Source organism: Symphalangus syndactylus, chromosome 13 (assembly GCF_028878055.3).
Source record: "Symphalangus syndactylus isolate Jambi chromosome 13, NHGRI_mSymSyn1-v2.1_pri, whole genome shotgun sequence".
In the NCBI taxonomy this organism is placed as follows: domain Eukaryota; kingdom Metazoa; phylum Chordata; class Mammalia; order Primates; family Hylobatidae; genus Symphalangus; species Symphalangus syndactylus.
In genome coordinates, this window is record NC_072435.2 from 45675654 (window position 1) to 45702442 (window position 26789).

The 26789-nt window shown below is 54.9% G+C and overlaps 1 protein-coding gene across 15 annotated transcripts in view; it reads left to right on the top strand.

Moving 5' to 3' along the window:
- GATAD2A (GATA zinc finger domain containing 2A) overlaps nt 1-26789 on the top strand; it is a 128372-nt gene that overhangs the window by 95583 nt on the left and 6000 nt on the right. For 4 of the 15 annotated variants that reach the window (XM_055235488.2, XM_063616332.1, XM_055235489.2 and 1 more), the window contains 9 exons: nt 15528-15660; nt 15803-15934; nt 17790-17879; nt 19564-19695; nt 19862-20029; nt 22259-22538; nt 24946-25244; nt 25797-25871; nt 26161-26356. In XM_055235488.2, coding sequence (XP_055091463.1) covers nt 15528-15660; nt 15803-15934; nt 17790-17879; nt 19564-19695; nt 19862-20029; nt 22259-22538; nt 24946-25244; nt 25797-25871; nt 26161-26356 — 1505 coding nt within the window. Of the gene's footprint in view, nt 1-15527; nt 15661-15802; nt 15935-17789; nt 17880-19563; nt 19696-19861; nt 20030-22258; nt 22539-23954; nt 24108-24945; nt 25245-25796; nt 25872-26160; nt 26357-26789 lie in introns of all 15 variants that reach the window. The other 11 variants (XM_055235490.2, XM_055235482.2, XM_055235492.2 and 8 more) reach the window with 5 other exon arrangements.

The following is a 26789-nucleotide window of genomic DNA, read 5'->3' on the forward strand; positions in this document are numbered from 1 at the left end:
TGGAGGAGCATGTGTGATCCTGGGTGGGACAGGCAGGCGTCACACCCAGGGCGGGCAGTGTTCTCCCGGTTAGCAGAATGTGCCCCTGGAAAAAAAGAAAAGCCCACCTGGTTAGAAGAGATCTTTCTGAGGTTTTTCTTCTCTCTCTTAAGATGAGCATATGAATTATAATTTGTGAGTCTGAGGGGGCAGCTGGTGGTAGAAAAAAGAACATGGGGTGTCTGACAGCCTGGATCGGCCATGTACTAAATCTGTTTGTGGCCTGGGACAGTCTGCCCCCACTTTGTGAATGCCTCTTGTCTCCTCTGTGAATTGAGGCTCCACCATAGTGTAAAGTCACAGTGCTGAGAGGAAGGCAGGGTAACGCCTGAAGCCAAGCTGGATCTGCTGCCTTTGGAAACGCTGAGTTCCCTGTGGCTGAGGCTCGGGCAGATGCCACCGTTCTCTCTGGAGGGTGGGAGACAAGGGAGGAGACGTCTGATGGGTGGAAAGATGGGAGACATACCAGATGTTGCTATGTCCCTCCCTTGCTTGGGACCCATGCCATAGGACTGCGGATTTTTAGAGCTTATATCTTTAAAACAGTTGTGATGTAATCAAATTGAAAAGCTTTGGGGGTTCATGGGACTGAGACTTGATGCCATGCAGAATTCCTCAAGGCAGGGCCCTGATAGCTTTCGTACAAAGAGCATTCTAAACAGAGCCATCAGTCCAGGCCTCCAGGAGACTTGGCGTGTCTGCAGGCGGTGTGGGAAGGAAGAGTGGTCTGAGGGCACTCTCTGGGGGACTGCGGCCCAGAAATCATGGTGCACCGGGTACAGGGGTCAGAGTCTGAAGGTACATGGTGGTGGGAGCAAAGACCGGAAAGGTGGGCTGGGATAGATTGTTGGATGCGGGAAGAGTGGAACATAGAGTTGGGACTGGGCCTTGGGTTTGGGACCCCCCTCTGGAGAAGGGAGAGTTGATGCTCTGAGCCTAGGTGGAGCCCAGGATCTCTCAGGCATTTGGACAGGAGAGAGGCGGCCAACTTGCTGAAGAAGGAAGGAGACTCCTAGTCCCGGAGACCAGCAGTCTAGGGGCAGTGGGGCACAAGATTCAGAATAGCGTCCTCACACTGAGGTCCTGGGTGACCTGGCTAGCCATGTTCCTGTGTTTGATCCACAGCCATAGGCCGACGCCCACTTTCTGTGACTTAGGTAAACATAGAGGCTGTACAGTTGCCACATAAGGCTGTGAGAACCTTAAGGTGACCAAATTTTGTTGGCTGATGATTAAATAGGTTTTATAAGCAATTATAGCATATCTTCGGGGTGAATCCTATTAAATTTTTAGTACTTCTCCCTTTTCAAAATACAACTTTGGCAGCAAAAAGAAAGTTACATGGGCCATGATACTATCAACAGGACAGGACCCAGGATCCCAGCCTCTGCACTACTGTCGGGGCTGCCAGAGACGGGAAATCCTTTTCCCGAAGCACTGGCACCTCCTCCCCTTTTCCATCTCTGGGCCCCAGGCAGCAGTTGGATTTGTGGGATATGTCTGTTGACATTTACTGTGTTAGAAAATTTGAAAATACTGGCCAGGCGCAGTGATTCATGCCTGTAATCCCAGCACTTTGGGAGGCCGAGGTGGGCAGATCACATGAGGCCAGGAGTTTCAGACCAGCCTGAGCAACATAGCAAAACCTCGTTGCTACAAAAAGTAGCTGGGTATGGTGGCGCACTTCTGTAATCCCAACTACTTGGGAAACTGAGGCACAAGCATCACTTGAACCCAGGAGAAAGAGGTTGCAGTGAGCCAAGATCACACCACTGCACTCCAGCCTGGGCAACAGAGTGAGACTCTGTCTCAAAAAAAAAAAAAGAAAAAAATTTCAGCCCGGGCAACATAGCAAAACTGTCTCTACTAAAAATCCAAAAAAATTGCAGAGAGTGGTGGTGTACCCTTGTAGTCCCAGCTGTTCGGGAGGCTAAGGTGGGAGAATCACCTGGGCCGGGAGGCAGAGGCTGCAGTCAGCTGAGATGGCACCACTGTACTCCAGGCTGGACAACCTGAGTTGAGACCTTGTCTCAAAAAAAAAAAAAGTATTATTAATTCATTTAAAGATGACTATAATAGACCTGTGACATATTAGCATAAATAACTTTTTATTAAAAATCTATTTTGCAAATCTCTTTAATACTCAGCTTACTAAGAAGGCAGCTGCTAGGTTCCCGTGGTTGTTTCTGTGTCCATCCTCTTGCATTCTTTGTGAGGGTTTGAAGCATGGTGAAGAAAATGTAACTAGCATGGAGAAGAAGTTAGAGAGTGGAGGAGCGTTTCCATAGGCTTTTTGGATCGTTGTGCATTTTCTCCTGTAATGAGAAACCAAAATCCAGAGTGGCGAGTCGCTACCGGTGAGTTGGCCCTTAGACTCTGAAACCTCATCATTGAGCTTTTTGTACGTGGTTACATTAAAATCCGTGGGACTCTTTTGCACTTTGAACAAAAAAATCTTTTTAAAACTAACTTTTAATTTTAGAATAGTCTTAGACTCACAGAAAAGTTGCAAAGATCAGTCCTGCAAACCCCACCCCAGTCTCCACATTGTTAACACACTGCAGAACATGGGTCACAAGTAGTGACCCAGGGTCCATGTATTATTTTAACCAAGTTCATAGTTTATTCTGATTTCCTCAGTTTTTTCCAGCTGTCCTGTTTCCCTTACGTTATATTTTGTCGTTGCATCTCCTTAGATTCCTTGGACTATGACAGTTTCTCGTACTTTCTTTGTTTTGGGTTACCTTGTCAGTTTTGAGGAGCAGAGGTCAAGTGTTCTGTAGAACGTCAGTGCATTGGGATTTGTCAGATGCTTTTCCACAGGCAGGTGATGGATTTGGGGGAGGAAGACCACAGAGGGTGAAGTGCTCTTCTCGTCACATCATATCAAAGGTACTGCTGGTCTTGACTGAACGATATCTGGGTAAGGTGCCATTTGTCAGGTTTTTTTTTACTGTAAAGTTACTCTCCCCTCCTTCCCCTGCTCCACCCTTTCCATACTGTCCTCTTTGGAAGGAAGTTACTATGTGTGGCCCACTCTTTTTTTTCTTTTTTTTTGAGATGGAGTCTCACTGCGTTACCTAGGCTGGAGTGCAATGGCATGATCTCAGCTCACTGCAACCTCTGCCTCCCAGGTTCCAGTGATTCTCCTGCCTTAGCCTTGTGAGTAGCTGGGATTACAGGCACTTCAGAGAAGGGGTTGTTCACCAAGTTGGCCAGGCTGGTCTCAAACTCCTGGCCTCCTGTGATCCACCCGCCTCGGCTCCCAAAGTGCTAGGATTCCAGGTGTGAGCCACCGTGCCTGGCGACACAGCCCACTCTTGAGGAATGGGGACTCATGCTCACCTCTTCAAAGGTGAATTGTCTGCGTAAATTATTTGGGATTCTTCTGCCTGACAGTTTTATCTTTTCTTCCCCTGAATGACATTTTACTCACATATGAGTTTGTAATACCATTGAACGTTGGAAAATAGTAGTTTACTGAGTTATAGAGACGTTTCAGATACACATATCATCATTTAGTGTCACAAAATCAGATTTGTCAATGTCACCACCTATCCGTTGGGAAGTTGTTGAGCTCACAGCAAGTAGCAAATATAAGTTTTCCAAAATTCTGAGTTTTGATTATTGGAAGCTCGTACTTTATCACTGGTACCAGATACCCTCGGGTGTTTTTCATGAAGCACCAGGCTTTGCATGAATGCTCACGCGTGCGCTTCTCTTCATGGCGCCATTCCACTGCAGTATGCAGCAGGAGGGCTTCATCCTGTTGTACTTTGTCATGGGATACCACAGAGACACTACTCAGAGGTTGAGGATTAATCGCATTTCATGACTGCCCCCTGAGGTGAGTGGCGTCCCCTTCTGCAGATGAAGAAACTTGGCCTCATTGAGGTTTGGTGAATGGGCCAGTCGCCCCAACACCTGCAGAGGTGCACCCAGCCCCCTCAGTGGTACTCGTGGGTCACCTGCGGCCATTCTGCACAGAGCAACTGGAGCAGGTCTGATTGGGGTGTGGGTGTACCTAGCTGGCTAGGAGGACAGGTGCAAGTGATGGGGATCCAGCCACTTGTGATGCAGATGTTTAAAAGAGGGGCAGGAGGTTTCCAGGCACAGCGAGCACTTTCCATTCATTAAGAAAGTTTGTGGTCGTTTCAGAAGCAGTGTGTGTTTCATGTTTGTGGCTTTCATGCACACAGGTGACTTCTCTCTCCCTGTGTACTGGCGAGGAAGCTGGCATCTCTCCCAGGAGATGCCTTCAGTTCATTTGCTGTAGAGAGTCCTTCCTCCACCCTGCTTGAGGAGGGTGTTTTCTCCCTGGAGGAAGGTGGGCCTGGCATGGGTGTAGGGACCAGCTTCAGGAGGGGTGCTGTGGTCGGTGGCCAGGGTTTCTCCTCTTCTTTGTCCTTTACTCTCCCCACACCAGGCCCTCAGGAGCCTGGATTCCTGAGCACCACAACCCCATCCTACCCCTTCCAGCAGGCATTGGCCCACTCCACCACCTCTGAGTTTTGTTTCTTTCCTTTTTTAAAAGACAGGGTCTTGCTCTGTCTCCCAGGCTGGAATGCAGTGGTACAATCATAGCTCACTGTAGCCTCCAGCTCCTGGGCTCAAGTGATCCTTCTGCCTCAGTCTCTTGAGTAGCTGGGACTACAGGTGCTTGCCGCCATGCCCAGCTTTTTAATTTTTTTAGAGACAGGGTCTCACTGTGTTGCCCAGGTTGGTCTTGAACTCCAAGGCTCAGGTCATCCTCTCACCTCAGCCTCCCAAAGCGCTGGGATTGCAGGCATGAACCATCGCACCCAACCATATTTTGTTTCTGACCATCCCCTGACTTGTCTTGTGATTTGGGTAAATTATCGTTTCTTGATAGAGTCCGAGGGCCACATCTGTGTCCTCACACTGCCCCCTCCTTCACACCTCAGGGACTTAGCTTGTGGATGCTACTGGCTGTCCAGGATCCTTCAGCCATAAATAAAGGTTCACTATTCCAAAAATGACATAGTGGGGCTCAGTGGCTCACGCCTGTTACAGCACTTTGGGAGGCTGAGGTGGAAGGATCACCTGATCCCAAGAGTTCAAGACCAAGCCTGAGCAATACATAGTGGTTCCCATGTCTACCGATAAATAACAAATTAATTCGCTGGGTGTGGCGGCTCGTGCCTGTACTCCCAGCTACTCAGGAGTCTGAGGTGGGAGGATCACTTGAGCCCAGGAGGTCGAGGCTGTAGTGAGCTGTGATTGTACCACTGCACTCCAGCCTGGGTTACAGAATGAGACCCTGTCTCAAAAAAAAATAAAATATGACCAAGCACAGTGGCTCATGCCTGTATCTCAGCACTTTGGGAGGCCGAGGTAGGCAGATCACTTGAGCCCAGGAGTTTGAGACCAGCTTGACCAATGTGGTGAAACTCTGTCTCTACTAAAAATACAAAAATTAGCCAGGTGTGGTGGTGGGTGCCTGTAGTCCCAGTTACTGGAGAGGCTGAGGCCGGAGAATCAGTTGAACCTGGGAGGCACAGTTTGCAGTGAGCCAAGATCGCGCCACTGCACTCCATCCTGGGCAATAGAGGGAGACGCTTGTCTCCAAATAAAGATATTTGATGACCTGAATTAGCAGCTGCCAGTCACATGAGGCCTATCCTCTCTAACCCCACACCTCCTCTTTTGGGTTCCCCCAGGGTCCTGGCACAGTGAGGGGTCCACACAGGAGCTCAGGTGCTGTAGGAGCCCAGGTTGTCTGCAGGTCCTGGTGTGTGACCTTAGGGAGTCATGTGGCCCTCCCTTAAGATTGTTCCCTGGACTGGGAACTGGGGGTGATGATGGATCTGTGGAGAGGATTATGTGGAAAGGTGAATTTTGGTGGTTGGCCTAGGAATGGCTATCATAAAGGCCCAGCAGGTGTTTACTGGATTTTCGAAACCTGAAAAGTTAGCCTTTCAGTTCTTCAATTGTAGTCATTCATTTCTAATGCATGTGTCTTCCTGTATTTCTAAGCAGAGCGTGCTGGATTTGATGTGGCCTTCCCTGTGGTGTCAGCTGCTGGCAAGGTTGGGCTGCAGTGGCCTCTGTGGGCAGGTAGAGGCTGCTGGCCCACATGAGCATGGTACTAAGGTCTCCTAGGCTTGTCTCTACTACCCTCAGCCAAGCTATTCTGCACGCCCCCGAGACTGGCCCCTGTCACAGTGAGGTCCTGTGGGCCTCCTTGGCTGGGCCCTTTGACTTCAGGGGCTGTTGCGTTCCTAGAAGGCGTTCTGGCAGCGCTGGCTGTGCTGATGCTGGGGGCGGGCGCTGCATGGGGCTCCTCTGCTCTAGCTGGGGACCTGGGACTGCTCCCTTCTGTACTAGGGAAAGGAGAGCGGGCAGGGATCGGCTCAGAGGTCTGGGCCAGCCACACAGACTCTCTCTCTTTTTCCTGAGCTCTTTAGCCAGCACTGTGGCAGTGCTCACCATAATGGAGTCCCAGAGCGGTCGTTGGACCTGAAGTCTCCAGGAAGAATGATGGCTGAGTTTCAAAAATGCATCCCAGCTGCTCACCTCCACGGCCTCTGTGGCAGAGAAGCAGAATGTGTTCTGTCTTCCTGGGCCCCACAAAGCAGGCTCTGGGCTTCTCTCTCACATCCCCGCCAAGAGGAGCTCAAGTTACGTGGCGGGAGGAGTGTGATGGATGCTAAGAAGGGAGTTGAGGGAACCGCAGAGGGGCCGCAGCGGGCGAGAAGCAGGTGGGCCTCAGGGCATGGGGAGCGGGGTGGCTCGGGAGGACAGCAGACAACCCCCAGGAGTTCTCCAGTGTTGTTTTTTTTTTGGGGGGGGTGGGGTACTGAGTCTTGCTCTGTCACCCAGCATGGAGTGCAGTGGCACGATCTTGGCTCACTGCAAGCTCCACCTCCTGGGTTCATGCCATTCTCCTGCCTCAGCCTCCCGAGTAGCTGGGACTACAGGTGCCCGCCACCATACCCGGCTAATTTTTTTTTTTTTTTTTTTGTATTTTTAGTAGAGACAGGGTTTCACCATGTTAGCCAGGATGGTCTCGATCTCTTGACTTCATGATCTGCCCGCCTCGGCCCCCCAAAGTGCTGGAATTACAGGTGTTAGCCACCACGCCCAGCCTAGTTTTTGAGTTTTGGGGCACAGCCTGTGTCTAGACAACAGAGCTCCCTTTCTATCAATTGAGTGTCTCTGAGTGAACACCACCCCTTGGGAAAGGAGGGAGGACTGTGTGGGGTCCCAGTGAGCAGCCCCCACATCCAGGTTGCAGTAAATGCTGCCAGAATTGTATGTCAGCACATCCACTACACAGGGGCCTGCCACACAAATATTGCCCGGACTGGCCTGGGCAACACAGCGAGACCCCACCTGTACAAAAACTTTAAAAATGCAGCGAGCCATGATCATGCCACTGTGCTCCAGCATAGGCAACAGAGTGAGAGACCCTTTCTCAATATCAAAAATTGAAAATTGAAAAAAATTAGCCAGGCGTGGTAGTGCTTGCCTGTGGTCCCAGCATCTTGGGAGGCTGAGGTGGGAGGATCACTGGAGCCCAGGAGTTCCAGGCTACAATGAACTATGATCACACCGTTGCACTCCAGCCTGACAAGAGTGAGCCCCTGTCTCTAAAAAAAGAAGTTGCTCAGTGGTAGGACTAACTTGGGGAACTGATAACTGTGTCCTTTTTCTCTGTCATAGGATTTTTCTAGGAGTGTTTCTTGAAGGCAGGTAGAGAGACTGGATGAAGCATAAGGAATTGCTTTCTGGCTTGACTCACTTCACTCCAGGTGCTGCCTGAAGCTGGGGTGCCTCCCAGCCTGCAGACTGTCTCCTCCTTTTCCATGGGACCGTCTTCACCTCCTTTCATTGTTGGGCAGCTCTGGTCTCCCACCTGACCTTCCTAGAGCTGTTCTCATCTTGAGTCTGCACCTGTCCGGGGGGCCTCTGTGCAGGCTGCTGTTGGTCCCTCTGTCGGGGGGAGCTTTAAGGCTCAGTGGGTAGTTACTTGGGTAAACTCTTTCTTTCCCCTTTCTCTTTCCCTGCTTTGTCCCAGGGTAGCGTCTGAGGGAGGAAGTGGAGTTACAGTGATATGGGTTAGCTCCCCAGGGGCCAGGCTGGGCCATTGGCTCCATTAGCTTAGTGGTTTAAAGCAGCGAGGTATTGACGTTTTTCAGTCTGTCGGTTCTGCTGGTTGGCTGGTCCCGCTCAGCTGGGCACTGCTGCTGGGGCCCTCTGGTCTTTGCAGTTGCATGTCAGCTGGGCTGGGTGTCCCCAGTGGTTTCATCGCTCACATGTGATGGCCAAAACAGCTGGGACTGGCTGGACCAGTCTCTGTGCCTGTCTCCATCTCCCCTACTGTAGCAGGGGCTAGCGTGGGCCTCTGACCCCAGGATGGTTTGGGGCAGTCAGACCTCAGCTCTCCTAGAGCAAGCATTCCGAGGGCTCAGGCAGAAGCTGCAACGCTTCTGTGACCTCACCTGAAAAGGCTGCCACGTCACTTCCTCTGCATTTTGTAGTTTGGGAATTGAGCCATAAAACCAGCCCAGGTCAAGTACTACAGGGGCTATGAATAGATGCAGCCAGAGCCTCCGGCCTCCTCAGGACTACAGAGATGGGCCGGGGGGCCTTGCAGAGTCTGGTCTGGTGTACAGGGTTTGTCAGCCATGAGTATTAGGGCTCCTCCTTCATATCCACAAAAGCGCTTGGACTCAAAGAATAGGAATTTGGCTTCCAGGGTCTGTTGCTTTACAAAGACACATGATGACACACAAGTCAGAAATCCTTGTGAGTTTCCCTTTCCTCCAGCAGCACAACATCTGTGTGCACGAGAGAAGCAGCTGCTCACCGTGCAAGGGGGTCCATCAGTCCTTGGCGCTGGTTCCTCTTGAACTCACAGCCCCCACCCTGGAACCTCCACCAAGGCAAGAGGAGGAAGTGGGCGCTCTCCAGCCTTGCCGGGCCCCCAGCAGACCCAGTCTGCCCTTGGGGGGGTTTGTGAATGTTCGGGTGTCACATTTCAGGACCTGTTTACTGAGATTGTCTCCTCTGTAATGGGCTCCCACTCTTTCCTCAGAAAGCTGTCAGGTCAGGCAGATGTTTCAAGTTTGCCATTGCTTCCATCTGGGAGCTGCGAGATGAAGGCACGGGCGGCCTATTTGCTGCCCTTATCTTCCCAGCTTTGGGGACCCCAGGAAGTACTGTCCTTTAAGGCCCTACAATCCAAAAGAAAATCACTCCTGCACGCTCCTAGCCCCTTCAAGGTTGCATCCTGTCAGAGCATCCATCTGGCCTCAGGAGGCCGTGGTGCTGCTGCCATCTGGGTTTTGGGGGCTGCTGGATGTGGGCGGCTGGCTCTGAAGAGGCAGCTTGTGATCTGACAGCAGGATGCTCCTGCCCCACCAAATGACAGCCCTGGAGCAGCTCCTGGCAAACAACTCCATTTCCTTCTCTGAGGTGGGAATGGGACCTGGTGCAGGGGACGCAGGCTGTCGGGGCAAACCTCTCTCTCCATCCTAGGGGCATGCAGGGTGGCTATGAGTGCTCTCAGGAAGGTCACTGTTCCCGAGGCCTGAGCTGAGCACTTTCAGATCAGCAGGGCTGCCTGATCCCCTTGCACCCAGCCGGCTGTCTAAGGTGCCCGAGCCTCCTCAGCACTGAAGTCTCACCTCACCAGGCAGCCCTGAGAGGCTGTGGGACAGGGATTCCTCTGCCCTGCCATGCAGGAGCCATGGAGAGGGAAGTGTCACTTGCAAGAGGCAGAACCAAGTGAGACCCAGGTGTCTTCTGACTCACTGGGTGAGGGCTCTCTCACAGCCTGACTTGCCTGCAGTTGTTTGAAGTCCAAGACTGGGCAGGGGTGGCCAGTGAGCTCCAGACCTCAGCTTGCTAAAGGAGCTACTCCACAGGAGTGTGCGGGCTCAGGGCTCAGCACCCTCACATGATGGGCTCAGCCAGCCTCTCCCCCATCCCCAGCCATCATAGACTTAGGAGGAGATTCCTGGCTCTGAGGACATGGGGGCTTGCCCCCTTTTCTGGGGCTGTGGTATCACCCCAGGGCTGGATACCCCCTTGCCCTTTGTTCATCTGGTCACCCTGGGAACACCCTGTCCCTTGTTGGGAGCTGAGGCTGTGCCACAGAGTGGGGCCATAGGTCCCTGGGTGCTGTGCCGGTGCCACACCCACCTAAAGGAGGTCGTGATGGCCCCCAGCTCAGGGTGCAGGAACCTGCTTGTCAGGTGCTGACATGTCACCCTGCAAGGCAGGGGGAGGGAGGGCTCATCTTCACGGGGGTGGAGTGGGGTGCCGTGCAGGGAGCCAAAGGCACTTAGATGGGCTTGCTGGGCCAATGGGGGGTGGGCCAGTCACTGGGCTGGGGGTGGCTAAGGAACAGAGACCCACCAGCCAGCCCTTCTTGGGAAGCTGGGGGGTTTCTGCTCAGACCTGCACTCCCCTGAGTGGAACCCCACGTCTGCCATGACCTTCACCCCGAGGCAGGGGGACAGGGCCGGGCAGGCTTCCTGAGGCATGTTGTGAAGAGGGATGTTCTGCAGACAGAACATGGCCATGCCGGGCCATGTCTGTGGGCCAGGCCACAGGAGGGTGGGGGATGTTAACAGCTTGGTTCATGTCAGGTAGGGCCTGGTGAGCCCAAGATGAGTGTTTGCACAAGGGACAAGCGAGCTGGCAGGGCTGGTGTTGGCTCTAGCAGAGCCCTCATCCCACCTTTACACACAGCCAGCAGCCCACCCTGCTAGGCCTGAAAGAGGTGAGGAGGAAAGGTTCTAGTGGGAAATGGTTGTGTGGCTGGAGAAGGCATTGTTGGGCCCTGCCTGTCTCCCCAAGCCAGCCTGGAGGAGGATTTCTTGTCCCGAGGCCTCACGGGCCACTGGTCATGGTCATCCCTAACTTCCCTAGTGTGTGCAAGACTTGGGGGATCTTGCCAGGCGCGGTGGCTCACGCTTGTAATCCCAGCACTTTGGGAGGCCGAGGCGGGCAGATCACAAGGTCAGGAGATCGAGACCACAGTGAAACCCCGTCTCTACTAAAAATACAAAAAAATTAGCCGGGCGTGGTGGCGGGCGCCTGTAGTCTCAGCTACTCGGAGAGGCTGAGGCAGGAGAATGGCGTGAACCCAGGAGGCGGAGCTTGCAGTGAGCCGAGATCGCGCCACTGCACTCCAGCTTGGGCAACAGAGCGAGACTCCGTCTCAAAAAAAAAAAAAAAAAAAACTGGGGGATCTTGCTGAAATACAGACTTTGATCAAGCAGGTCTGGGGCAAGGAGGACACGCTGCATTTATACAAGTTCCGGAGAAGCTGTCCTGCTGCTATGGAGGTGACAGTGGTGGTCAGACATTCACGGGGCCAGCCCCAAGCCCACCTACAGCCTCGCCCCCACCTGCCACTCCCATTTTGTGTCTGTCCATCCTGGTAGACTGAACCCTAAGGACAGAACTTCCTTTTATCCAGGGGTTCCTCCCCACTGCCTGCTGCAGCACCTGCTTTTTAAATGAGCTCTCAGGAGATGTAAGGAATGAATGAATGAATGAATCAGTGAATGAATCAATGAATGAATGAATGAGGGAGAGGGGTATGCCTTCCCTGCATACCAGGCAGGCCCGTTCAGAGAACCACAAAGGTCCCAGTTTCCAAGGACGGCTCCTTCCTGGCACTGGCTGAGGGGACACTAAATATTAACCACATACTGGCCGCTGGTTGCTGAGCAGCTGAAAGCCATAACCTTGTGCTGTGGAAGTGGGATCGTGTCTCAATTTAAATTTATAATCCCGGGCTCTCCTCCAGGAAATTCTATGGAAGTTCCTGGCAGGTAACAGAATTTCTGTGCTTGTGAGGTCAGGGCCAGTGCCAGTGGGTCAGGGAGGGGGGTGGTGCGTGACAGGGAGCGGGTGAGACCATTCACGCTGATAACAGCCTGGCCTGCTTCCAGGGAGTTTTGTAGGTCACATAAAATCTCTTGATCACTATGTTTTACATTAAGGCTTCTCAAGATGGGCAGGACGGGCTTATGGGATTTGTCCTGAACTATCACATCACTTCCAAATAAACTTGGTGCCCGGGATGGCCGCTGTGGAGTGAATGGCAGACACTGTCCCTGAGCCACGATGCCATCCCTCCCAGCATGTTGGGCTAGATTTCCACTGGTTTTGTTTACTTTAGACAGTTTTTATAATTAAATTTTTCCCTGAAATAATGCCTGCAGTCATTTTGAGCCACATGCTCTTTTTCCTGAATTAAAGATCTCTTAAAAAGTACTGAGACTCTTAAAGCCCCTCTCCTTTAAAAAGTGAGCTTAACAAAGTTTTTCATTTTAGAAACTTAGAGGGGCCAGTGGCCCTGCTGTGTGCGGTGTATGTACAGGTGACTGGAGCCTGTGGTGCAGCAACAGTCCCCTGTGGGCCGGCGCCACACAGGAAGTGCCTGCAGCTCCACAGCCCTGGGGTGAGCCTGGCGCCTCCATTTTCTGACAGCACCTGAACCTTTACCTCCCTTCTCAAAATGAAGGCTGCGTGTCACAAACCGGTTGGAACTGGCCGTTGCCATGGTTTTCATGTTGGAAGGCACAGTTAAAGGGTCATGTGACCAAGGAGGGAAATGCCTTTGTCACATGACTTTTTGGTGGCCTGATTAGCATACAGGAAGTTCACTCCCTGCTGGCTGCTGGGATGCTGAGTGATCATTGATGGGTGGTGACATCATCTCTTGGATGAGTTATTGATTAGTCGCAGGCCAAGATGGGGCCAGGGAGCACCGTGGTCAGAGCAGCCCTCTCAGGCAGCTTCAGCTGCTAGGTGGTCTGGACCCCTCGCCTGCCTTCTTCCCTCAGGCAGATTTGAATTTTATTAGACATCTCACCTCTGGAAGAAGCATATGCATGCCCTCAATAACACGATAAGAACTGTTAAGTTCCTTAGAGCTTGGCTGTCATTTCATTTCAGATCATGCTAGCCCAGGAAGTGTGTCTGTAACTCTATACAAGATGCTGCCTTGGCCCCCTGCTCCCCTGTTCACTTTGGAGACCACCTGGGTGGAGGCCAGCTGCTGCAGCTCTGTAGTGGAGCCCTGGGACTGCCTGCCTCTGAGGTGCTCAGTGTGTGTACACGTCCAGGGAACCTGGAATTAGAGCCCTGAGGTCACCTTGAAAGTCGATCTTGGGCAGCATGGGGCCGGCAGCAAGGAGAGACATGCTGGCGGTTTGCTAAGACCTGAGTGAGGTGTCCTGGGTTACTTTAGAAACAAACTACCCGGTTCTGGGCTTCAGAATGTGGACTGATAACCCCTTGCCTGGGGGATTGTATACTTCGAAATCGTACCTTTCTGTCTACGCCCAGGTCTCTGGTGAGAAGCTGGTTCATCAGGGCTAGGACCAGCATTCAGGTACAGCTGCCACGTAGCTCTGGTGGGTAGAATTAGGAGGGACCAGAGGAGAACAAGTAAAGCGGTTCCTGAGTCCGGCATCTGGCGAGTCCAGGGCAGCATTGGTGAAGCCTTAGCCTCTGGTGCTCTGTGTCCACCCTTCCCTGCGGACACAGCTCATGGGCGTGGAGGGGACCTCAGAGGTCCCGAGGGCTGCTAGAGCAGAGTCAAGTTCTTCATCCTAGCGACTCTCCTCAACCCTGCCAGGGTCTTATTATCAACTAGACCCTGGCAGAGCAAGACCCAGGACAACTTTGAGCTGCGGCTCCCAGTTAACTTTGTCCGAGTTTGTTCTCTGGGTCACAGTGCCACCTAGAGGACGTGTTCTGTCCTTGGCTGGTTTTCCTGCTGACAAAAAAACGGACCTGATTCACATCGATAAAAGTACAATGAGGCGGAGGCGGGCGGATCATCTGAGGTCAGGAGTTCAAGACCACCCTGGCCAGCAAGGTGAAACCCTGTCTGTACAAAAATACACACACAAAAAAAAATTAGCCGGGCATGATGGTGCATGCCTGTAATCCCAGCTACTCAGGAGGCTGAGGCAGGAGAATCACCTGAACCAGAGAGGTAGAGGCTGCAGTGAGCCGAGATTGCACTCCAGCACTCCAGCCTGGGCGACAGAGCGAGACTCCATCTCAAAAGAAAAAAGAAAGAAAGAAAGTACAATGAACCCAGATCTTCAGGGACAGTTTGCCTTGTGCCGTCAGCAAATGGAGCTGCTTGGTTGGGGACAAAGTGCCATCTCTGGGACTTGCATTGGGTCAGCGACACCACAGCAGGTGTTCAGCCTTGCGCCTTCAGTAGTGTCAGCTGTACACATACACCCTAGAGGATCGTTCACAGGAAGGGGAAAGTCAGACTAGTGTGTTCCTGCCTGGGTCAAATGACTTGGGGTGCCATGAGCACTTGTCTTGGACCCTGGCCCGCAGTTAGCACAGAATGGATATTCACTGTTTCCCAGTTCTGATGAATAACAGCAGCTGATCAGCCACACTCTTAGACGTTTGTGACCATATTTTGACAAAATAACAAAAGAGGAAAGCCTGCAAGTACTTCCCTGATTGTCCCCTGGTGCTTACCAGCTGGTAGTGAGATGCCGTGGGCCGACAGTGTAAAGGGGAGGAACAGGCCTCAGGTCAAGTTCACAGGTGGAAGTGAGCTCCCCAGACCGTGGCAAATTCATTAGAAAGAAAAAGGTGTGGGGGCTGGAATCATGAGAACTGTCTCATGTTGCAGTTTTGAGCTGGGACTTATGGAGTGGGCAGCAGGGTAACAGGCAGAATGACCTTGGCATCCACGTGGGGCTGGAGGCAGCCAGCCAGAAACCAGTCCATGAGTAGATCAGGCAGGTGAAGAGTCTCTGGTCTTTGAGAGAACTTGTGTCCTAGTCAGTTTCAAAACAGATAGCCGCTGCCACCACGTGAGGCCCAAGAAGGGCCATCTAGCACCTGGTGCCACCTTGTGAGCAAGCTGGCAGCCTGTGGATACACCCCTCGGTCTTCTGGGGACAAGTTGGCTGCCAGGTGTCAGGGCTTTGGCCTGCCTGGGTGGAGAGAGAAGAAAGTCTGGTTCACGCAGGGAGCTGGGCTCCCCTTCAAGGGGTTTCCACCATGGCCAGGGGCTGCGGCTGGTGGCGAGGCACACACATGCCATCAGACCCAGCATGCTCAAGCCCCAACAATGGCTAACACTGAGCAGGGCCCCAGGATCCAGAGCCGAGTGTTTACCCAATCCGAGGCACACGGTAGAGGGAGCAGCTGTGTTTTCCAAAGTCACCATGTCATGCTCAGGGGCATACGCACCCTCAGCCCTGGCGACACGCGGCAGGCATGAAGTCCCTACCATCCGGGTGCCCACCTGGGCACTGGGATTGGGTGCCCTATGACGTGTGGGTGAGAAGGAGGAGGCAGCCTGGGAGCCATGGGGCGGGGCCGGGGGATGTGGAGGATGCAGGGCAGACAGGAAACAGATGGGGAAGTCTCAGCTCCCTGCCATGTGTCCACAGGGGTGGGCGCTGGGTCCAGCTGTCAAGGGCGCTCTGGTCACTACTGTCTCCACCCCACAGTGACATGAAGTCCGAGAGGAGACCCCCCTCACCTGACGTGATTGTGCTCTCCGACAACGAGCAGCCCTCGAGCCCCAGAGTGAATGGGCTGACCACGGTGGCCTTGAAGGAGACTAGCACCGAGGCCCTCATGGTGAGCCACGTGTTGGCGCTGCTGCCGGAGCCCCACTGTGCCCTTCCTACTCATGGCGCCCTCAGGTGGAGCTAGTGATGGCAGGGCCTCTGCTCCTCACCAAGGACGCTCCCTCTCAACCCTGTTCCTCTCGCCCCTGCAGAAAAGCAGTCCTGAAGAACGAGAAAGGATGATCAAGCAGCTGAAGGAAGAATTGAGGTTAGAAGAAGCAAAACTCGTTTTGTTGAAAAAGTTGCGGCAGAGTCAAATACAAAAGGAAGCCACCGCCCAGAAGGTGTGTGCGTCTCCCCTCCTTCCTGGGCCATCAGGAGCCCCTGGCCTTGCCTTGATCCCCTCATCGATGTCAGCAGCCAGAAAGGTGAAAGGGCTTCCTTGAGGGAGTATAGGGCAAGGTCCCACTCCCCCATTTGTAGACTCCGGTGTACATTTTGGATTTCGCTTAAAAGATGTTAAAGTGAATTTCAGTCTAGAGTATTCTGGATCTGAGAGTCTAAAGCTTACCTTTTTTTTTTTTTGAGATGGAATTTCATTCTGTCGCCAGGCTGGAGTGCAGTGACGCAACCTTGGCTCACTGCAACCTCTGCCTCCTGGGTTCAGGTGATTCTCTTGCCTCAGCCTCCCGAGTAGCTGGGCCCACAGGCGCGTGCCACCACACCCAGCTAATTTTTGTATTTTTTAGTGGAGACGGGGTTTCACCACATTGGCCAGGATGGTCTGGATCTCTTGACCTTGTGATCCGCCCGCACGGGACTCCCAAAGTGCTGGGATTACAGGTGTGAGCCACTGCGCCCGCCCTAAAGCTCACTTAGACAACAGGTGTCAAGGAAGTGGAGCACAGATGTCTGGTGCCGCTGGAAGCATGTTTCTGGGTGAAGCACTCTGTGCAGAAAGGCCGCCTGCACTGTGGGCACAGGGGATGCCCCAGTCTCTACCATCCTCCCTCCTGCTGTGTGCGTCTCAGTCCCCTCCCAGCTGGATGTGTGCTGAGCTCCCGTGGATCTCAGCCCCAACTCTCGGGAGGGTCCTGCTTCTGTTTCTTCTTTCCTGAAGCTCGCTCTTGCGCTGCTTCTAGATGCAGCTTAATGGGCAGCGAGGTTAAGTTTATTTTGTTAGGCTTTTTGAGTGCTCTGTTCTGGGAAACTCCTACCTTCCAAGTACTTTAGTCATTGCCTCAGTGAACCAGAAAGTAAGTGTGTCCTGGGCAGCAGGAGCTGAAGGAAGGACAGGACTCTCCCTGCTCTGGCTTGGGGGTTTGTTTTTTGAAACCCCCCCCCCCACACACACACACACACCTCACACCTATCCAGTTAGCAAGTGGACTGGAAAGAGCCTGCCTGTTTCTTTTTTCTATTTCTTTTTTTTTTTTTTGAGACGGAGTCTCGCACTGTCGCCCAGGCTGGAGTGCAGTGGCGCAATCTCGGCTCGGCTCACTGCAAGCTCCGCCTCCCGGGTTCACGCCATTCTCCTGCCTCAGCCTCTCCGAGTAGCTGGGACTACAGGCGCCCGCCACCACGCCCGGCTAATTTTTTTGTATTTTTAGTAGAGACGGGGTTTCACCGTGGTCTCGATCTCCTGACCTCGTGATCCGCCCGCCTCAGCCTCCCAAAGTGCTGGGATTACAAGCGTGAGCCACCGCGCCCGGCTTCTTTTTTCTATTTCTTTGTCACTTGCCGAAAACTCATGAGGGACACCAAGTCTGTCACTGACTCTTCTCTAGTGGAACATACAGCTTTAAAAAGTGCCCAGAGTCACTGTTTTCTCACTGAGATTGAGATCTCCCTGCCTGGGCCATGGGTCCTTTGCCTCAGCAGCGCTGCCACCATCAGCCATTCTGTCCCCTAGAGGGCACAGCGGGTGCCAGGACACTGCGTGGGTGTCAGGGAGTGGCCAAGAAGTGATGCTGAGAGTAGGGGGTGGGGCTGCTGGAAAATCTCTTCTAGGCCCATGTAGAAATTGTCACCTCCTGCTGCAGATGAGGTCACTTTCAGCCTTCAAGCAGAACCTCTGAGTGCCTGATGCCGTAGAGGAGGAAGACAGTCAGTTCTCTTCGGCAGCATTAAATCTTGGCGCCTCCATGTGAGGAAAGGGCCTGGTGGCCCCTCACCTCCTGGTGTCCTGCTCTCTTGCAGCCCACAGGTTCTGTTGGGAGTGCCGTGACCACCCCTCCCCCGCTTGTTCGGGGCACGCAGAACATTCCTGCTGGCAAGCCATCACTCCAGGTCAGTGTCCCCTCTGCGTCTCGGTGGGTGCCCTGCCGGCACTGCTGCTGTCAAGAACAGGTTCCTCGGGCTCCCAAACAGCCCTAGTCCAGGTTCTGCAAGAGGTTGCCCTTTCCTTCTGAGTAGGCTGGAGTGAGGCCCTCCAGCCCACAGCCCAGGGGAAGAAGCACACGTGCACTCTCCAAGCCCCACGGCCCAAAGTAGGTCACTGTTAATGTCACAGACAGAAATCATGGCCAACACTGGAAGGAGGCTTTCCAGTGAGTGCCCCTAGCAAGTCTGATCTCCCTTCGTGTTGACTTTTCCAGCCAGAGAGCCTCCTTCCAGGGCCTCCAGGTGAGGGGCAGAGGCTTTCTCCCAGTCATATGGCTGAGGTCAGAAGAGGCCCTCCTGCCCCTCCCTCTCAAACAGGCCTGAGCCCCCAGCTTGCTCTAGGGGGTGACCATGCCCATCCTGCCATGGGCCGGCCAGTGTCACGTGAGAATGAACTGCCATGTTGGTGGGACTCACTCAGGAGTGAGCCCAGGTTTGCACGGCTCTGGGTGGAGTCACTATTCCTTGTTCCAGTATTTAGAATCAGTAGTCATCTTTGCTAATTTTGTGTTATACGTTTGCCTTGTTATTTTGTTTTTGTTTTTTATTTATTTATTTTTTGAGACAGAGTCTCGCTCTGTCGCCCAGGCTGGAGTGCAGTGGCGCGATCTCGGCTCACTGCAAGCTCCGCCTCCCGGGTTTACGCCATTCTCCTGCCTCAGCCTCTCCGAGTAGCTGGGACTACAGGCGCCCGCCACCATGCCCGGCTAATTTTTTTTGTATTTTTAGTAGAGACGGGGTTTCACCATGGTCTCGATCTCCTGACCTCGTGATCCGCCCGTCTCAGCCTCCCAAAGTGCTGGAATTACAAGCGTGAGCCACCACGCCCGGCCTATTTTGTTTGAGACAGGGTCTTGCACTGTCACCCAGGCTGGAGTGCAGTGGCACTATCTCAGCTCACTGTAGCCTCTGCCTCCTAGGCTTAAGCCATCTTCCTGCCTCAGCCTCCCAAGTAGCCAGGATTACAAGCACACACCACCACGCCTGGGTAATTTTTCCATTTTTTGTAGAGATGGGGTTTCACTGTTACCCAGGCTGTTCTCAAACCCCTGGGCTCAAGAGATCCACCCGCCTTGGCCTCCCAATGTGTTGGAATTACAGGCGTGAGCCACCAAGCCCAGCCAGCTTTTTTTTTCTTTTTCTCTTTTTTTTTTTCTTTTTCTTCTTGAGATGGGGTCTTGCTCTGTCGCCCAGGCTGGAGTGCAGTGGCGCGATCTTGGGTCACTGCAACCTCCGCCTCCCAGGTTCAAGCAATTCTCCTGCCTCAGCCTTCTGAGTAGCTGGGACTACAGGCACGTGCCACCACGCCTGGCTAATTTTTGTATTTTTAGTAGAGATGGGGTTTCACCATGTTGGCCAGGCTGGTCTCAAACTTCTGACCTCGTGATCTGCCTACCTCAGCCTCACAAAGTGCTGGGATTACAGGCATGTGCCACTGTGCCCATCCATAATTTTCTTTTTTAACTTCTCTGCTGCTTAAAAAAAAAAAAAAACTAGTATGTACTTTCATAAAAGCAGCACACCTGCTTGCTTTAAAAAAAATGGGGGGGAGTCTGGTCCATGTAAATCTGGGTCTTGGTATCGTTGGCAGACCTCTTCAGCTCGGATGCCCAGCAGTGTCATACCCCCGCCCCTGGTCCGAGGTGGGCAGCAGGCGTCCTCGAAGCTGGGGCCACAGGCGAGCTCGCAGGTCGTCATGCCCCCACTCGTCAGGGGGGCCCAGGTAAGCAGGGCTGTGCACACGGGGGAGACCTGGCAGCCTCAGCAGTCGTCTACCTGGAAAGTAGGGCCCTTCCCAGTCCTTGGGGCCAGGGTGCCCTGTGCCTTCTGGTCCCGCTCCATTGTTGATCTCAGTCAGATTTCTTGTTCTCCCCACCCTACCCCAACAGCAAATCCACAGCATTAGGCAACATTCCAGCACAGGGCCACCGCCCCTCCTCCTGGCCCCCCGGGCGTCGGTGCCCAGTGTGCAGATTCAGGGACAGAGGATCATCCAGCAGGGCCTCATCCGTGTCGCCAATGTTCCCAACACCAGCCTGCTCGTCAACATCCCACAGGTGAGGGCTGCGCCGCACCACGCCAGAGAGAGAGTGTGTCCCACCTGTGACTGCTCCCCTTGGACCCAGGTTCTGGGGCACAATAGTGTCTCCCTGGGCTGTGTGGCATGACCTGCCTTGCTCCCTCAGAGCCAGGCAGGGGCTTGGACTTGAGCTCCTGGGGGCCACAGGGCTGTCTGGGTCATGGGCAGAAGTTTTGTGGGCAGACTTGCTGTCCAGCACAGGTGGGCAGCTGCCGAGAGGGGCGATGCACAGACCTGAGCTGAAGGTGGGGTCTGCTCACCAGCCCCATGGCTGAGGAAACAGCATGTGGCACACAGCAGGTTTAGGGGGATAGTCGAGGCCCAGGAGAGGCCGGTGATGGGCCCGGAGATGCCTTGGGGGGCACCGGGGCCCATGCCGCCCTCCCGGCAGTGGCTTCTTCCGATCGCCTCCTCAGCAAATGTTCTCATGTCACCAGGCGCGCCTATTCTTAGCCGCACGTCCCTTTGCCTCTGTACAGAGGCTCTCAGATGGGCAGAGTCTGTCCCCACCCCCTGGAAGTAGGATGGGAAGAGCAGGACCAAGGGGCGGGTGGGCTGGAAACAGGCGCCTTGGCTGACAGATAAAATTACCAGATCCGCAGGGGTTTTTGTTGGTGGGCGTGTTCGCTCTTTCTTCCCTCTTTGGCACAGTTTGTTCTTTCCCGCCCTCCTCAGACAAGAGCAAGGCTCTGGGCAGTGTCCCTGCCTGCTTTTGAAGGTCAGGTTCGAGTGCAGAGAAGATGGCTAGTCCTGGACTGACCCAGGCAGGTAGTTTCATACACCTGTTAACTTTTTTTTTTTGGAGACAGTCTTGCTCTGTTGCCCAGGCTGGATGGAGTACAGTGGTGTGATCAAATATCTTTTATTTTATTATGAGACAAAAGTCTCCGTCTGTTGCCCAGGCTGGAGTTCAGTGGCGTGATCTTGGCTCACCGCAACTTCCATCTCCCAGGAGATACTCCTGCGTCAGCCTCCCGAGTAGCTGGGACTACAGGTGCCTGTCACCATGCCCAGCTAGTTTTTGTATTTTTAGTCAAGACAGGTTTACATTACACCATGTTGGCCAGGCTGCCCCTGAACTCCTAACCTTAAGTGATCCGCCCGACTTGGCCTCCCAAAGTGCTGGGATTACAGGTGTGAGCCACCACATCCTGCCCACCCGTGAACTTTTATCCAGTCCTTTTCTATTGTCTTTGTTTCCTGAGGGTAGGCACAGGCAGTCAGTGGCAGAGAAGGTGGTCTGCTCCTAGCAGGGCTGGGGGAGGCTGTGAGGGGAAGGAGGAGGGGAACTGGCTGGTCAGAGGTGAGGGAGGCCTGGGTTTGGTCTTGGTTGCTGGGGGGACAATAAACCGGCAGGCCGGTCTCTGGGAACCTTTGTTGGCGGGTGGGACCCTGGGATGGCATCCTGCACACCCTGTGCCCCACAGTGTGGCGTTTGCAAGTCATTGGGTGTGTCCATTTTCTGGGGGTGGGGTGCACAGCTTTCATCATATTTCCAGAGGGATCCTCAGCCCCCAAAAGCTAAGAAGATTGGCATGTGGTCGGTTCTGGGTTTCAGGGAGAGCACTATCCAGCAGTTGTGGGACTGGTGGAGACAGTCAAGGGTCTACTCCTGGGATCCAGGCAGGACTGTGAAGTGGCACTGGAGCAGTGAGGACTGGGTGGAGGGCAAGGGGAAGAGTTTGGCCTAGGAGCTGCTTCCCCCATCATCCCCATAAGGACTCGGGGACTACCTCAAACATTAGCATCCCAGGGGAGCACGTGCAGAGAGGCTCATGGGGGTGCTGCGGTGAGCACCCTCATACCCTGTGAGAAGGCAGTAGGCCAGGCCACAGCCAGAGGACAGTGGCCCTGCTGGGCAGGGTGGTGACCACCAGAACCTGGTGACAGCCACGTGGATGCCCTCACATTCACATGGCGGAGCGCAGCAAACTGTAGATTTTAAGTGTGTGCGGTTTAACTGGTAAACCTCGGTGCACGTGTGCAGATGAGCAGTCACCACCTAGGGTGGTGTGTTTCTCGCACCTCTCCCTGCTGCCCTGGCTTCTGAGAGCCTGTTGTCATGGCTGGGTTCACTTTTGTTAAGGATGCCATCATCAAGGGTACTGGTTAGTGCAGTTGACGGGACCTCGGGCATGGGGGCGCTGGGGAGCCTTCCTCTGGGCAGGCGCACGGAGTGCCCTGACTGAGTTTTTGTCTCCCAAAGCCCACCCCAGCATCACTGAAGGGGACGACAGCCACCTCCGCTCAGGCCAACTCCACCCCCACTAGTGTGGCCTCTGTGGTCACCTCTGCCGAGTCTCCAGCAAGCCGACAGGCGGCCGCCAAGCTGGCGCTGCGCAAACAGCTGGAGAAGACGCTACTCGAAATCCCCCCACCCAAGCCCCCAGCCCCAGAGATGAACTTCCTGCCCAGCGCCGCCAACAACGAGTTCATCTACCTGGTCGGCCTGGAGGAGGTGGTGCAGAACTTACTGGAGACACAAGGTGAGTGGCCTGGACCCAGCCGGGCTGCTTCCGCCTCTGGCCTCCAAGGGTGCTGCCCCGTGGGTTCTTTCCAACACACAGCAGAGGCTGGGGCAGGGCTGCCTAGCCAGGATGGTCCTGGGTGGGCTTGGGAGGGACACCGTCAGTGCCGCTGTGGAGTCTGGACACTGTCCTCCGGTTGGGGCCTCTGAGAGCCAGGCCCCGAGAGGCTCAGGGTCCAGGGGTACGGGCAGTAGTGGCCTCCGTGACGTTGGCGTGTGGTGGGGTAGACGTGAGGGTGCACATCTGTGGGAGGCTGACAGGGTTGGCCTCCACGAAGGGCTCCCAGGCCAGTGTGGGGTTGTGACACACAGGCAGAACCTTCCAGAGCCTCAAGTGCTCCCAGCTTCTGAGGAGGGAGAGGGACAGCCCACCCCACTGACTCCGCCTGGGCAGGCTCGCATGATCACCCTCTTCGGGCAGTATGGGAGTGCACCGTGTCCTGGGGGATTTAGGAATAAAAGGACATCTACGGGGTGATCACAGCATTGGAGATGGCTGGGCGGGTGGATCTGGGTGGCCGAGTTGGCCCCCAGGGAGCCCCTGCTCCCCAGACATGGAGACCAAGGACGTTTCTGCCCACAGGTTGAGGTGGGGGTGACACGAGTAGACCAGGAGGCTGAGTCCTCTCCTGGTGTCTGCATCAGATTCTGAGAGCAGAGGAGTGGGCAGGACTGAGGGGCCCAGGGCAGGGGCAGGGCCTGGCAGCCTGAGAGCCTTCCCAGCACAGACTTGGGAGCAGTGGGGTGGGTGTGTGCAGAGAAGCACCTCCCGCCCACTGCCCAGGATGCAGAGGGAGGAGGGCATGGGGGCCAGGTCGAGCTGTGCCCCCAGTGCCTGGGGTTGGGAAGATGCTCTCCCCACTCCCTTAGGCTACTTTGGTGCATCAACTGGTGCCCCCGTGTGGTTGCACCCAGGGTCCCCAGGAGGCAGAGCCCTCCACACTTGGGCGGGGCTGGGCCTGGCAGGGCTGGGCCTGGCGCAGCCTCAGAGTGGCCCTCAAATGTAGAGTTGCTTGTAACCCACTCCCTTGCCCCTAAGTTGCTCTCGTAACTCCCGGCCACAGGATGGTACTAACTGTGCAGCATGCCCCAAGGGCATGGCCTCCAGCTCCTAGCTGCAGGAGGGACCTGGGGGAGCTGTGGGGAGGTGAGGCTCTGACACAGCCCGGCTGGTGCTTTTGGTGCCTCCTTTTCGACAAGGTGATGTCGGCAAAAGAGCCACCTGGGGCTGCTGTAGGAAATGAGGGTTGGAGGCCGAGTTGAGACCAGTGCCCCTCCTTGCCCCTGCCTATGTGGGCATCCGCTCTCCCAGACCAGCCTGTCTCTGCCATTGCCTCATCAGGGCTCAGTCTCCCTCTCCTGTTGCCAAGGACAGGACCTCACTGTGGGAGGGACTTTGAGCCCTGCTGGAGGCATCTCCTGACACCTCCCAGAGCCCCCAGCCTCGTGCCATGTCTGGTTCTGGCGCCGCTCACACTGGCCATGGGTTGGATGTGTGCAAGGAGATGTGCCGTTGTCACCAGAGCATGTAAGCTGCAGGTGGCGGTCTCATGGGCCAGGGGCTCAGAAGGGGCCAGGCCAGTCCAGGCAGGAGAGGGAAGGCCGAGGGTCTCGCCACATCCGTCTCCCCACTCCCCAGCCCCTGCCATCCTCCGACATTGTCTGTGATGACCAAGAGCAATTAAGGCCCCTAAGTGCTGAACACAAAAAAGGTGGGCACAAATACGCCCAGACCTCACGCCTGAGCACAAGCTTCATGTACACTTCCCCAGCTACCTCTTGCAGCCCCCAAGGAGACTCTGCATTCTGTCCCCCAGACAAGGGGACCAAGCCCTTTCTGCCCCTGTAGCCTGCTGCCCACCTTGTGCAGTGGGTGCAGCCCAAGGCCTGGGGCCTGTCCCGGGTGTGAGTCCTGCCCTGCCACTGGGTGACCATGTGATCTACAGGTCACTTGGTCTCTCTTGGCCTCAGTTTCCTCGTCAGGACATGGAGCATTTAGGGGTTCCCCCTCCTAAGAATGAACTGAGTACCTCAGCACCCACAAAGCACTTGCTGGGTGACTTGCCTGTCACCCTTATTAACTCGTACACAAGCAAGGGTGCCCACCACATTGAGGCAGGGCTTGGCATGGTCCCTGCTGGTCCTCAGTGGTGTCATGTCCAGCGATGGGTGGGACAGGAGGCTGACGTTTTCTGAAGCTATTCGGCGTTGGCCGGCCCCATGTCCACATGTCATTGGTGCCCAGTAGGCAGTTGCAGAACGGACAGACTGTGGTGACTGAGACTCCAGCATCCTGGGCTGGGGCGGCTGGGGCCCTGACTGTCATCCTGTCCCTTTGACGTGAGCCATGTGCTGACTGCTTGCAGCAGGCAGGATGTCGGCCACCACTGTGCTGTCCCGGGAGCCCTACATGTGTGCACAGTGCAAGACGGACTTCACTTGCCGCTGGCGGGAGGAGAAGAGCGGCGCCATCATGTGTGAGAACTGCATGACGACCAACCAGAAGAAGGCGCTCAAGGTGGAGCACACCAGCCGGCTGAAGGCCGCCTTTGTGAAGGCGCTGCAGCAGGAACAGGAGATTGAGCAGCGGCTCCTGCAGCAGGGCACGGCCCCTGCACAGGCCAAGGCCGAGCCTGCTGCCGCCCCACACCCTGCGCTGAAGCAGGTGAGCCTGGCCTGCTGCCAGCAGTGCCATCCCTAGGAGGCAGAGGCCGTTCCGCGATCCACCCCACGCCTGCGCTGCACCGCCTGATTGTTAACTGCATGTCTAAATTGCAGTTAATGGTGGTGTTGGGTGGCAAAAACACTAATTTGCAGTTTCTTTAGACTTTGTAGCTCTCACTCGCAGGCTGCCGGCTGACAAGTACTGCTTGTCTCCAAGGACTTTTCTGAAAGCCACGTTGAGATACCAAAGGGGCGTTTGGAAAAATGTTCTTGCTAAATTTGGAGAGGAACAAGTTTGAAATCAAGTTTTTTGTTCTCGTGTTGTTTTATTTTAATGCTTCTCCTTCCCACCCTCTTGTAGACCCGAAGCTCCCTTTTGGCAATTTTTGTTTTCTTGGAAGTTCTTTGCAATTCACTAAACACATTTTCTCAAGATCGCCACGCGGCACCTAAAGTCCCCGGGGGACGGGCCTGTCCTGTGGGGCTCCCCCTCAGTCACCCTGGGCCGGCCAGCAGACGGCACTGACTTCGCTTTCAACCCCCGTTTGTGTAGGTCATAAAACCCCGGCGTAAGTTGGCGTTCCGCTCAGGAGAGGCCCGCGACTGGAGTAACGGGGCTGTGCTACAGGTCAGAACCGCGCCGGGCGCCGGGAGCCTCGCGCCCCCACCGCAGCCCGTGACCACGTCAGTCGCCGACTGTCACGCTGCCTCTTCTGTCTGTCTCTCCCTATGTTTCTGTTTCTCTCCCTCCCCTCCCCCACCCCTCTGTGTAACTTACCTGGTCTCCTGATTTTGGACTTTAGGGACCCCATGTGGGTGGGAAGAGGTCAGCCAGAGCAAGGAGAGGCTGCGCTGAGTGTCTCGCCCGCTGCTGTCTTTTCCCTGCGTGAGCCGTCACCCCCCTCTCTCCACTGCAGGCCTCCAGCCAGCTGTCCCGGGGTTCGGCCACGACGCCTCGAGGTGTCCTGCACACGTTCAGTCCGTCACCCAAACTGCAGAACTCAGCCTCAGCCACAGCCCTGGTCAGCCGGACCGGCAGACATTCCGAGAGAACTGTGAGCGCCGGCAAGGGCAGCGCCACCTCCAACTGGAAGAAGACGCCCCTCAGCACAGGTGGGTGACCTCCACAGGGCTCCCCAGGGGACCTGCCCATTGCGGGGTCCACCCTTCCTTATCCTCAACAGAGGCACATGTGCAGCGGGTGAACACAGGAAGGCCTGCTCCCCAGACCCGCTTCCCAAGCTCGGCCTCCTCGGACTCTGGCTTTCTCTCCTCTTCCTAACCAGGATACCCTGAAGAAGTGACAGCCCCGAGCAGATAGGAAATAGTAACCACCCTCACTCTCTGCACCCAGGCTCAGTCTTTGACCGACAAAACATGGGCCAGGCCTGGCTCAGAGGGTGCCCCCACAGCCATCCATGTGGACTCTTGTCAGCACACACCCCTATCTTGCCCGCTCAGGGTTCCCCTTTTCTCTTTGTGCCGCAGTGAACATCTTTTTTTGTCATTATGCCATCCATGCTGCAGTCGCACCGAGTGGTGTAGA